The sequence below is a fragment of the Phodopus roborovskii genome, unplaced genomic scaffold, assembly GCF_943737965.1.
Source record: "Phodopus roborovskii unplaced genomic scaffold, PHOROB, whole genome shotgun sequence".
NCBI lineage: Eukaryota > Metazoa > Chordata > Mammalia > Rodentia > Cricetidae > Phodopus > Phodopus roborovskii.
In genome coordinates this window covers 17,747-30,907 of record NW_026125167.1, presented here as the reverse complement: position 1 = coordinate 30,907, position 13,161 = coordinate 17,747, and the positions used below count along the sequence as shown (strand labels likewise).

The window sequence follows — 13,161 nt, the reverse complement described above, 5'->3', positions numbered from 1 at the left end:
ATTCTCAATTTTCTCAACAGAGAATGCTCAATTTTAAGACAAAGAGGTCATGGACCACCATCACTGTACAATTTTAACCTGGGGTATTAAGACCAAGAGTAAAACTTTAAATTGATATGAAGGTTGAGGATTTGTTCCAATCCTCTCAGTTCACTGCACGTGTTTGTCTGTGCATACAGATTTCAAGTAAGCTCTGTAGTTATAACTCTAGCAAGTGACACGTGATGGACCCCAAGCCACTACACTGTGAAATATGCACAGAAAAGAAGGACAAATGAAGATAGCGAGGTCTGTTTTATTTTGCGCTCAACTGTAAAATGCCACCCTTGTAGGACAGAGGCTCGCTGCTTCTGAGCAGGACTCACTGACTGCTAAGTTGTGGGTAGTATTTCACTTTGAGCCACTGTTAATATCCAGGTTTATCCAGGCATAATGACCTCACTATTTGTGACACATTGTTGAATTTTCTGGTTCTTTTAACTTATTTAGACTTTTTTCTTCCTTCCCTTTCATTGGAAGACTGGGATGATCCTGAACAGAGCGATAACTCAGGGCTGCCTGGCTATTGGTCATCCAGTCAGAGTTGAGACCACCCAAGGAACATCACTAGAAGCATACAAATTACTGCTACGGAAAAGGTAATACTTATGTGTGATATGGCTCAAACAACAAACATTGCCTTTGCAGATTCTGAGCAGGCGTATTGAGATGTTTTATGGCTTGGATAGAAAAATCATGAGGGATTTACACTTCATGTTAACATTGCTATTTTAACCTAGAAGAATCTTCTTGAATATTTATGTCACTTAGTTCGGAAGTATGCTAAAAAGAGAAATGTTGACTTCAAAAGGATCTATGCAGTCAACTAGCTCTGTGAGCTTTACTCTGTTAGCTTTAGGATTCATTGTTTTACTCCATTTATATTGCAAATCAAAAAACTTAAATTAGCTTTGTGCTTTTAATCTTTTCTCCATTTTTTGAACGTGAACACTGTAAAAGTAAAATTATGAGATGAAACAATGGCTGACTTGGAACAGGCCAGAAGTAGCCTCTGTCTATCTTACAGAAGATATGGTTAGAAATGTCTTAAGAATACAAGTAAATATTTTTGGATTTAAAAAAAAAAAAACACTGAGGAAGTTGATTTACATCTAATCACCTAGAAGAATTTTTTCCAAGATGCTTCATTTTTTTGTTCCTTCATTCCTTCATTTCTTCCTCCCACCCTTCCTCTCTCTGTCCTTCTTTTCTACCCTTCTTTCTTTTAAGACAAAAGCTCTCTATCATCTAGTCCTGGCTGTCCCAGAACTCACTATGTAGATCAGGTTGGCCTCAAATTCACGGAGCTCTTCTGCCTGTGCCTCCTGAGTGCTGCGATTAAAAGTATGCTCTGTTTTCGCAGCACTCATCACCTTTGATTTAATTTAATATCAACAAGAACAAGCCTTGTTGTAATTTTTTTAGTACATTGAGAGCCATGATTTAGATAGTTTGACTCAATAAGGACATGCATAGAGATGAAGCTACAATAATGATATTTAGGCATCAGGGAGGTTGGCCCAGATGTGGTTGCAGAAGGGAAAATATAACATGAATCATGAACATTTTGTTCAGCAGGCATAAATACCATACAGTGATTAAAAGCACAGTCTATAGTCAAGTTTCTAGGTGTAAACCCTGGCTGGACAACTCACTCTCACAACAACCACACACTTCTGCACCAAGTACCATTCTAAAATCTCAAAGTTGCCTTGTTACATTAAACCTCATGTCAGTTGGGTTAGCTAATTATCATGATTATCTGTACTGAAGTTGAGGAACCAATCACTTGTTCAGGGTCATACCTAATAGGTAGCTGAACAAAAAACAAACTCGACCAGACAGTCTCTTACCCCAAAACAGACTCTTAGTCACGACACTACTCTATGTAATAGGAGAAAGTCAAATAGAAAACTTGACAGCGAGTGTCTAGTATAGTAACAGAACACCTTAGAGGTTGAGGAGGGGAAAAGGCATGCAGGAAAAAGAGACATAAATGTTTTTGAAAATACACTTTTATCATGAAATTTCTGTAATTGTGTCTTATTAGGCAAATAACTTTTCTCACTTAGCTTTTACACATATCCCTATTACTGTAACTAGGCTTGATTTGTGTATTTAAATGCCATCTCTGCACCCCCCCCCAGTGCTGGGAGTACAAGTGCACTTATGGTGCTTGACTTTATATGTGGGGCCTAGTGATCAAACTTGAATCCTCATGGTTGCATTGGAGTCACTTTACTGACAGAGCCAACTCTATAGCCTCTTAAAGAGATTCCTTTGTTTGTTTGTTTGTTTTGAGACAGAGTTTCTCTGTGCCTTTGGAGGCTGTCCTGGAACTAACTCTTGAGGTCCAGGCTGGTCTCAAACTCACAGAGATCCACCTGCCTCTGCCCCCCAAGTGCTGGGATCAAAGGCATGCACCACTACCACCTGGCTAAGATATTCTTTTCTTATTCTTTGAAAATCCATAGTTGTATACCTTTCCCCCATTCCTTCCCTCAAATTCCACTTGGTCCTCTTCCGCACTATATTTCCCTTCTAGCTTGTCCTAATTTTTTAATAACCCATTGAACCCAGTTAGTGCTGTATATATGTACATGACTGTGGGTTGACTAAGACATGGGCAACCTAAAAGTGGCCACCCCTCAAAGAAGAGTGACTCTAATGTAATCACTGACAATCATCGACTGTCAACATCTCTTCAAGTAGGGGTAGAGTCTACACGCTGGGATTTGTAACCAGATTGGTCTTGTGCAGGTCTTATGCAGGTAATCAAAGATGCTGTGGGTTCATGTGTATTAACAGCCATGCTATATCCAGAGGACATCCTTTCATTGTACTCTTTTCTGTCATCTGGCTTTTAAGTTCTTTCTGTCACCCCTTCTACCATATTCCTTGAGCGCTAGTGGATAGATGTTTATATAGATGTCCCATCTGTGGCTGAATGTGCACAGCTACTTATTCTTAGCACTTTGAACATTTATGAATCTCTGCATTAACCACTTCCCATTAGAAGAAGAGACATCTCTCCCCAAGGTGGAGAACTGCACAAACATATCGGTAAAAGTACAAATATTTAGAAAGCAGTTTGACAACATGATGTCTTAGCAAAGCAACATTAAAGGGTTTTCCCTTGGGCCTATGACTTGACTTAGCCAGGGATTTTGAGCATGTTTACAGCACAAGCCATGAATTCCCTGTAATGGAGCAGACCTTGCATTCAATCAAGAGTGGTTGGTTACCCATATAGTCTTGCCATTGGTACACCAGTGGGTACGTCTTTCCTGGTAGGTTATATTTGTAGCATTTAAGATTCAACATTAGGTAAGACTGTTGATGTCTTTTCTCTCCCAGCTGCCTGCATAGCAACTTTCAGCAGCATGAAAATTATCCAGGAGGGAGAGTTTCCCACTTAGAGGATATTGATTTCTCTATGTCTGCATCCAAAGTGAGTGGTGTTTCTCTTTAAGGGAACTGCATAGTAATGAGAATAGTCTTCATTCTACCAATAAGACAAATCTCAACAACTCCAACAGGTTTAAAATAAGATAAGATGTATTCTTTGACCATATAGAGTTAAATTAGAAATCAATAGTAGAAGGGCCAGCATTTTGTTCAGTGGTAGAGTGTATACATTTGATCCTCAGCACAAATTGAAAGAAAAAAAAAAAGAACTCAAAAGGAGAAACTTAATGAAAATAAAATATAAATGTTGGCCCACAATGAAGGGCTATTTTGACTCTAGTAGCATGTCATATTTAGAAGACTGAGTTAAAATATTGGCAAGTAGAGCTCTTGTCACTCTTAGCTGATGGAAATTAAAAACAGTTTGGTCAAATTGAGAGCTACTTTCAACTCTTACAGAATGCAGACACTTTTCTACTCCATGGCTTTGCTATCCTACTTGAGGAATTTATCCAAAGAAAACGAAAGTATGTGTCCCTACTAGGACTTGCACACGGATGTTCGCAACAGCTTTACTACAAAAGATGGTAAAGCTAGAATAACCTAAAGGTCCACCTACACAGGGAAAATAAGTAAATTATCCTTTCCAAACAATGATGTCGGCCAACAAAAGGGAATCAGTTATTGGTAATGCAATACTAGGAGTAGAATCTCAAAGGGATTTTGCTAAAAGAAAGTTAAAAAAAAAAAAAAAGAGCCATACCACTTGGCATCATTCACATGCAATTGAAATAAATTTTCAAGAATTTAGAATAATAGAATGCAGGTCACCAGCTGACTAGAGATAAAGAAAGTGGGGAGGTCAGAATGTAGGATTTTAAAAGACTGACAGGAGCTGAGGAGATGACTGCTTTCCCAGAAGACCTGGATTCAGTTCCCTTCACCCATGTGGCCATTCACAATTGTCTGTAACTTCAGTTCTAGGGGATCTGATGCTCTCTTCCATCCTCTGTGAGCACTGCACTCACATGGTGCATGAGCAAAATATAATAAAAATAACAGTAATAAAAAGTTTCAGAGATGCACCAGAAAGCTTTAGGAGTGATTTCTGGGGAGGGTGTTGAGAGCTATAGAAATGTTTGTTATTATGATTGAGATGATGCTTTTAAAATGTATACATATTTCAAAGTCTCATGTTTTATTCTTTAAATAAATGCCTGTCAATTGTACACCCAACATGTTATATGATAAGTAGAATAAATAAAGCCACTTGAAGTTCCAAATAAATCTTATTGAAAAGACTAAAATACAAACTAAAAAAAATAAACAAAAATTGAAAATGAGTAGAGATAATTGAGTTATTGTTATGTTGGAGAGAGAGGGAGAAAGAGAAGAGAAAGAAAAAAGAGAGACATGAGAAGGAGAGAGGAGAGAGACAGGCAGAGAGATCTGACTAGCATCCTCAGTCCAAACAGCAGGTGTGTGGAGTGTCCTGTTTGCTGGTCTTGCTTACAATGCCCAGGGTTCTCCTTGGCCACAGTGGATGCTGTCAGCAGAGCATCCTCTGTCCAGAGGACTTATCTGAGCCTATCCAAATCACCTACCTACTGTGGTCAGGATAGTGAGACAGTGGTGGTAAAGCTCAATGTCCTGAAAGCAGGGACAGAGAAACATGCAGCAAGTTTGGAGATGCTATGGGGGTTGTTGGATACAGAGAGGTGGAGGCAGAAGGATCAGAAATTCAAAGTCATACTCCAGAACAGAGTGAGTTTGAGGTCAGGCTGGCCTTAAACACAGTTCCTCATGTTGTGGTGGCCCCCATAAAATTACTTCTGTGCTATTTCATAACTGTAATTCTGCTACTGTTGAGAACCATGATGTAAACATCTGATATGCAGGATATCTGATATACCACCCCCGTGAAAAGGTCATTTGACTCCTAAAGGGAACACTACCCATAGGTTAAGAACCACTGGTTCAGTGAGATCCTGTCACTGAAGTGAAATGCACAAGTTTAACTAGCAAAATGTCTATTTACAACAGGCCATTTTTATCATCTAGTAGAGAATGAAAAGCAAGGGGGAGGGAAAGTGGGATGAGAGCCGAGTAGTTGGGAGGAAGGTAGATTCTTCTGCACAAAGATAGTCTCACTTGTCATGTTGATTCAACCTGGAAGTTAGGTGAGGGTAGAGTCAGAATAGCAGAACATTTGGGAAACTCCAAGGTGTTTTTAATTTTTAAAAAGAATATCAGTAGGCCCAAGATGTTATTTCTGGGTACAAATACTTTCAAAGATATCTTAGCCCAAACACCTATTGCACTTATATGACTTTATATTTTGAGGTACTCACAACTCGCACTTCATTATGAATAACAATAAATATCAAATGACGATCACCTCCAGAGATAAATTTTTTTCTTCTGCTGCTATGTAGTTTAGTATGATTTCAACAAAGGCTAGAAATCAAGAATAACAATAAATATCAAATGACGATCACCTCCAGAGATAAATTTTTTTCTTCTGCTGCTATGTAGTTTAGTATGATTTCAACAAAGGCTAGAAATCAAGATGTAGCCCTTTGTAAGCTAAAAATAATGGAGCTAGCATTTAGAGTGGCAGCCTGACAACTCACAAAGAATATTGTAAACATATCATGCCTCATTAGTGCCGCTATGTCTCATTTGCTGTCAGTCATCTGATTCATATTCACAATAGCAGGCCTGCACTTATTGTTTTCTTTTAATATACTTCTTCTGTTCTGTGTATCTGACCACCAGTGGATGAAAGGCAAATCAACGTCATTACCACGGAACCTATACAACCTTAAAGTCATGAAAAGATGCTTAATTCCAAAAGACATTTGGAACACCTTACAGATTGATGGATCCAAAAATGCTTTTCAGATTCCCACTAAAAATTGAGGCTACTTCATTTTTAGGATATATGGGAAAGATGTTTTCATGTTAAAATATCTTTCTAGGTTTTCTTGAAAACATCAGTAACATCAGGCTTACATTTGTTCATTACACCAACCAGACTTGAGCTGAGCCATCCCAATTACACATCGATACTTCAGTTTTCTGTATTCTCAGCCATTTCTTCAAGTGGTGTCTTCACACTAGCTTCAGCCTGTTCCATACATTTCTAGTGCCTGTCTGGGTCTTAAAAGCTTTTGAATTCATGGCCCTTGTTCACAGAGTCAAAGGATTAGTGGGAAAGTTGAAAGTCTGTTGTGTACTTTGGTCTGTGTTCTTCTTAGAATAAACAGGCTACAATCTCTACTTACAGTTTTAAAGAATCTATAAAGATGACTTCAGACTCTCATAGGACACTATCCAATATGATACCATCTTTATTGTTTTCCTTACTTTGGCCTTACTGTTTCAGTTGTAGCTATATGCATGCATCTACTTTTTTAAAAAATTACTTAAGACTTGCTGGATTTGCAGTGATGAATGGCCAGTATTACCAAGACAGGGTAACATACACTGGCTTAAGGACATCTGTGAACACAGCCGAAGAGTATAGCTGTATACATACATACAACCTACAGACTCTCTTTAGGGTTGCTCATATGTACACTTGAGGTTGGATAACCTCCCAGGGGACTCATCCCTGGAGAAAAATGATTCTCCCTCTCTCAGCAGCCATTGATAGTCTATAGCTCTAATTGGGAAAAGGGGGATGGGTAATACAGAGGAAGGAGGACCGAGAGATAAAGAGTACAACGATGTTTGAGAAAAGCTGTAGGGAGGATTATATTATTTTATAATCTTATTTAAAACACATATATATTAAATGTGTGTACCTATATATCTTTTTAAAATTGTTAGTCTAGTCATGAAGTGGTGGCCCACACCTTTAATCCTATCACTTGGGAGGCAGAGGCAGGCCAGTCTCTGAGTTCCAGGCCAGCTTGATACAGCAATCTTGTCTCAAAAGACCAAAATATCACAAGAAAGACTAAAAATAAAAAAAAATAAAATGGTTACTTTAACAGTATAGACACTCAGTGAATTGTACAATTGTGTAGTCTTGTTAGTTTCTGCGAGTGATTTTCTTATTTGCAATTTTTTTTAAAGAAATAAAGTTTAAAAGAAAAAAATTCTAACTTCTGAATTGATAACCTTTAACCAACAACATTGATTTTTGTATTTAGTTATTAAAATATGAGCATTGTCAGTATTGGAGAAAAACTTCCAGCATGAAACTATTTGGTGAGCATTTTAACATAATTGTATTAAAATATTATACATGCATTGATGTGTGTTAGGTCACTGAGATTATATCCAAATTATAAGCAATGATGCTGCAATGTGAATATTATTACTGAGCTTCAAGTGATGTGAAAATGACTAGTGTTACAGGCTTCTAATTGATCTGAGCCAGCTCTGTGCTGAAGGTCAGGCCCTGAAGTCTAGGACTATTGCACACTTCCTATTGCTGTCATTCTGCCAGCCCACTTTAACTTTCTGCATCTCATTTTATTGTCTATGAAGGAAGATGAGAGTAAGGTAGCTTCCCAGTCCTCGCCACATTTTCCCTCTGTGTGCTGTCTTTAGGATGTACTATTATTGTCAAAGTGGTAATTTTAATTTCGGCCCTAATAAATAAACCTCAAGTAAGACACCTTCTTGTTTGCTTTACTAACCTCTATGAATTATTCTACAAGGAACTCTAGAACAACAGTGCCCCCAGCCTCCATCACCTACTGGAGGCTAAGCTGAGCAATAGTTAAGTTGGCTTAATGCTTGAAACTGGAATTCTTGTTCAGGGAGAATTCACCTTGAAAATTACTTCACTAACAATTTTTTTTAATCTATGTGTTAAAATGCTTTATGTTATCTCATACCTGTGCTCCCTCTTATCCTTTTAATTTCATTTTATAAGGCTGGGATGCAGCTTAGTCTGGCAGAACACTTGTCTGGCATGAATGAAGATCCCAGCTCAGTCCCCAGCACCTCAGTAACTAAGAAAGGGAAATAAATCATTCTCTTTAATAGTGTCACGTTCCTTATATTCAGCCCAGTTTTCTGGAACAAACCTTGGATCAGCCTCTCTGACCATCACTCTGTAGCTGTGGTTACCACCTCTGATCTCCCTTTATGATATAGGAAAGCAAACGATTTCTTTACTGTGTAGCTGTCCCTTCTCATGTGTGGGGATTCTTTTTACATGGTTTTCCACAGATGTCAGCTGGCCGGCCAGTCATGCAGTTCATTTTGCACACTGACCTGGAGTTGTGGTAGTTTGTGTTGGCTTCTACAGGGTAAGACCTCAGTACCAACTTCAGAGGTGAGGAGTACAGATCCAGTAACAGTGGAATTGGCTTCCAGGACTTATGGAAACACTTAAAGACATTTGCGCGTTGTGTAAAGGAAACACAAATGCACAGGTTCTCAGAGGTACACAGAGCAAAGGCTGGAAGGGTCCTGGGTCCAGGAGCTCCTACTTTGTGGACCCTGCACATCAATCTCTGGACCCATGTTCACAACCCAACTCCCTACCCCCAAAAGTGTAGTTTTGAATGGAGGCATGATTGGTTGGTAACATAATTTCCAGTATTTTCCTTCTCTTCCCAGAAGTTGGGGGTGAAGAGAAAATTCTAAGCTTCCATCATGACTCAGTCTTTTTAAGCTGGTGATCAACTGTCATCCTGGAAACCCAGTGAGACCTGAACCATTAGAAACAAAGCTGCTCTAACACCCAGGAGGTTCTAAGACATTTAAGGAATTCTGATCCAAGACATGAAGCAGCAGCAATGTATTTCTTATTAGTTCACAATTATAAATAATGTACCTTCCTTCCTCACTTCTGGCATCATCCCAGCTCAGTGTTTCCAAAGTCTTATCCAGAGACCACATTTGTCTAGATTTTCCTGAATTCTTTTCATTAGAATGGCATAAAATCCATGTGAATGCAGCTTTCTGGAATCCAGATTCAGGACCTTCAGCATCAAACCTCTGAGAACAGGGCCTGGAAATACACATTGCTAACAAGCACTCATTGCTGTCTAGCCTTCTGCTCTCTGCCGGGTGTGTGGAGGACTCGTGCACTAAACTGATTCCGCTTGAGAATGAACTTAAGAACACAGTAAAATTCCTGATGCCTCATATTCTCAACCTTTGATGGTTCTGTCAAAACTCAGAGGCAGTAGGAAAAGTCCTGTTTAACATCCCGTTAACACTTAATTGAATTCATTTTGTCGTACCGTTGTAAAGTTTCCTGATATTAATGAATACATGATTAGTTAATTAGGCACGATTAGCTTCATTACACTTCAGGTTTTTTCTCGTTCAGATTTAGTTCAGAATATATGATGTGCCTTAACAAAATTCTGCAACCATCTCAGAAGAGCTGCCTGAGGTTCCTGTTCTTTTCATGATACTGCTTTCTACACCAATATCTTCATCCTCAAGCAGTTAAGCTGCTCTCCTCACAGGAAGGACCATTTTGTGGGGAGGTGTAGAAATTCCTACATTTTTTGATTCTCCTCCTTCTTCCCTCCTCCTGTTCCTCCCCTGCTTTTCTCCTCCTGCCCTCCCTCCCTCCTTTCTGTAAGGGTCCCCCTTTTCTTATCTGCCTGTTGGCCACAAGTCCATTAGGACAAGGGGCAGAAGCAAGGACAGAGAGCAGAGAGCTTTGTAAGGCCTGTGAGCATGACAGAGGAAGCTGTCTGGGAGATAACTTCAGTGAATCAGCTCAATTTTTTTCCAGAATATAGGAAATATTACAAGGTTGGGAATGATTGCTGGGGAATCACCTAATTTGCAGTAAACAGCACACTCCTATCATAAAGCTCCTAGTATAAGCCTTAGTTATCATCTGTGGAAGCATGGTCCTATAGACATGTTTCTAGCACAATATCTATCACCTGGGCAGCAGGGGAAAAGCATCTGGAGGGAACTGTGTCCAGGGTCATACTAGAGATAAGTCAGGCATCTGGCCCTAGAGACAGTCTCCAAATAAAGTCAGGTAGAGGACAGGGTGCCTTCCTCCAAGGGCAGGGAGTTGTCCATGTTGCTGAGCTCAGAGAGAGCTGCCAGGTTGTGATAGACTGCAACCTCCAGCTAGCAGGGCATCTCACCTCTCACCTTCCTTCCTGTCTTCCTTCCTTCCTCCCTTCCTTCCTTCCTCCCTTCTTTTCTTCCTTCCTTCCTTTCTCTATCCTTTTTCTTTCTTCATTCCTTAATTTTTTCTCTATTTCTTTCCTTCCTCCTCCCTTTCTTTCTTTCTTCTTTCCTTTTTTCTTTCTTCATTTCTTTCCTTCCTCCTTCCTCCTTTCTTCCTCCCTCCTTCCCTCCCTCCCTTCTTTCTTCTCTCTCTCTCTAATATATATATATACATACATATATATATATATGTATATATATATATATATATCTTCTTTTTATTGAGTTCTTTTGCAACCAATAATCCTGCCCCAGGAATTATAGACGTGAGTCACAGTGTTGGCCTCTACAATTCTTTGCTGACTATATTTCATCTCTAAAACTCTATTGTCAGTGTTGTTGTTATAAATACATATATTGCAAACACACACACACACACACACACACACACACACACGCACAGTGCTTTGGGTACTGCAGTGCTACAGCAGTAGAATGATGCAGTTCTCTTGCCAGATCATATGAAAACGTGACCATTTCATTTATAACCCTGAAGTGTTTCTGTGTAGAGCAAAAGCAACAGTCTATAAATTCTATTTTCATTTGCAGAGATGAAGGAGATGAGTCCCAGAAGTGGATATTTGGAACAGATGGCTGCATTTATTCTAAGGTAAGGACTGGATAGGACACACCTTTTATTCCTAAGAAAATTTGTTCACAGATGCATGCAAAATAAACTGTTTTAGAAAGAGATTCTGTATCTGCACAAATGATATTTTTTCCTGCATTTTAGCATAATTTAACTCAATCGTTGCCCTGGAATTTTTATTTAATTAAAAAAAGAAAGCATTTTTTTTTTCAAAGTAAAAATATGTTTCACAACTCATTGACTCCATACTTGGGAGTTTGTTTCTTTACACTTTAAAATAAGATTAGTTCAAGACCTGCTTGGTTTTTGGACTAATAGATGTGGTGTTGTCTATAGTATTAGAGTTTTACCCTCAAGTTCTGTTGGGGAACCAAGTGCAATTGTGAGAGCCTATGTTGTTTGAGGGTCTCTGGCAACCCCTGGCCAACAAATTGGAGGGAGAAACACCCTACAGCTGTGACTGGGCTGTTTGACAGTCCAAGGTTTCTGGGAGCATTGCCCCCCCCCCATGTGGGGGAATTCCAGGTAAACTACTTTCAAAAATACTATTTGGGGCTGGAAATATGGCTTAACATTTAAGAGCATGTGCCACTCTTGCAGAGGACCCAGATTCAATCCCCAGAACCCTTATGAAAGACACCTTTAACTCCAGCTCCAGGTAGACACAAAGCCTCTACAATTCAAGAGCATTAGCACTCATGTACACACACGCAGACACAGACACAGACACAAGAGAAAGAGAAAGAGCAGGAGAGAAAGAGAGAGAGAGAGAGAGAGAGAGAGAGAGAGAATTAAAAACAAAATTATACATTATACATTATACATTATAGCCCGGCGGTGGTGGCACACACAACTTTAATTCCAGCACTCAGAAGGCAGAGGTAGGCGGATCTCTGTGAGTTTGAGACCAGCAGGGTCTACAAGTTCCACAACAGCCTCTGAAGCCACAAAGAAACCCTGTCTTGAAAAACATATATATATGAATATGTGTATATGTATATATGTAATATACACATATATATTATTTTAGGATGCTTATAGGTTTCCACATGGTTTTTAAAAACACCCTTAACATTATTTAGTGTTTCCCTGATTGCTAAGGATGCTTAGTACTTTTAAAATTATCTCTTAGTAGGTCCCACTTCCTATACTGACAGATGTGGAACAGAACCGTTTCAGGTCCACCTTCATCTTTTCTCCCCAATACATCTGCCTGTGATTTGTATGCGAAGTATCTCCCAAAGGTGCACGTACCAAAGACTTGAACCTGAGTCCATGGACCACTGAGAAGTGGTTAGAGCATTCAGGCTCTAGCCATATGAACTGATTAATTCACTGATGAATAAAATTGAACCAACCAATAGGAAGTGGTAGAAATGTGACAGGTGGGGTCCAGGGTTGGGTATGTCATTTTTCTCTTGCAAGATATGCATGGTCCTGGCCTCTCCCTCATCATGCTCTCACTCCTCTCTGGCTATCACAAAGTGAGAGCCTGAAGGGCTCTATTAACCCTTCAGCCATGATGGCCTGACTCACCACAGGCTCAGCATCATGGAACCCCATGCACTGAAACCATGAGCCTAAATAAATTCTTATTCTTCCCCCAGGCTGTTTCCCAATGTTGTCCCTGTGACAAAAGTTCTTCTAATACTATTCAAACACCTCCCCGCCCCTGTCCGGTGTGCAGCTTCTGTCCTTAGCATGTTTGTATCCCTGCAAGCAGATGATATATGCTTTCCTACTTAAAACACAAGTTAGTTTTAAGTAGGTTTGGATTCTAAACTTTATTCACAAATACAATCACTGATTTTTCTATGATTACTATAAATTCACAGAGGAAAAACTATTACTGAATCATTTCAGGCTTTGAAACATTTGAAAAATTCGACTAGCTCCACATTTAGTCATATCCAAGTTATTTCCATATATTTAAAGATAAATGGAGGATAATT

General features: G+C 39.3%; 1 protein-coding gene across 1 annotated transcript in view; it reads left to right on the top strand.

Moving 5' to 3' along the window:
- LOC127226405 (doublecortin domain-containing protein 1-like) overlaps positions 1 to 13,161 on the top strand; it is a gene marked incomplete at its 3' end in the record, with an annotated part of 193,071 nt that overhangs the window by 166,522 nt on the left and 13,388 nt on the right. Inside the window, exons 12-13 of the mRNA XM_051190417.1 lie at positions 520 to 638; positions 11,170 to 11,230. Of these exons, the coding sequence (XP_051046374.1) occupies positions 520 to 638; positions 11,170 to 11,230 (180 nt within the window). The remainder of the gene's footprint in view (positions 1 to 519; positions 639 to 11,169; positions 11,231 to 13,161) is intronic.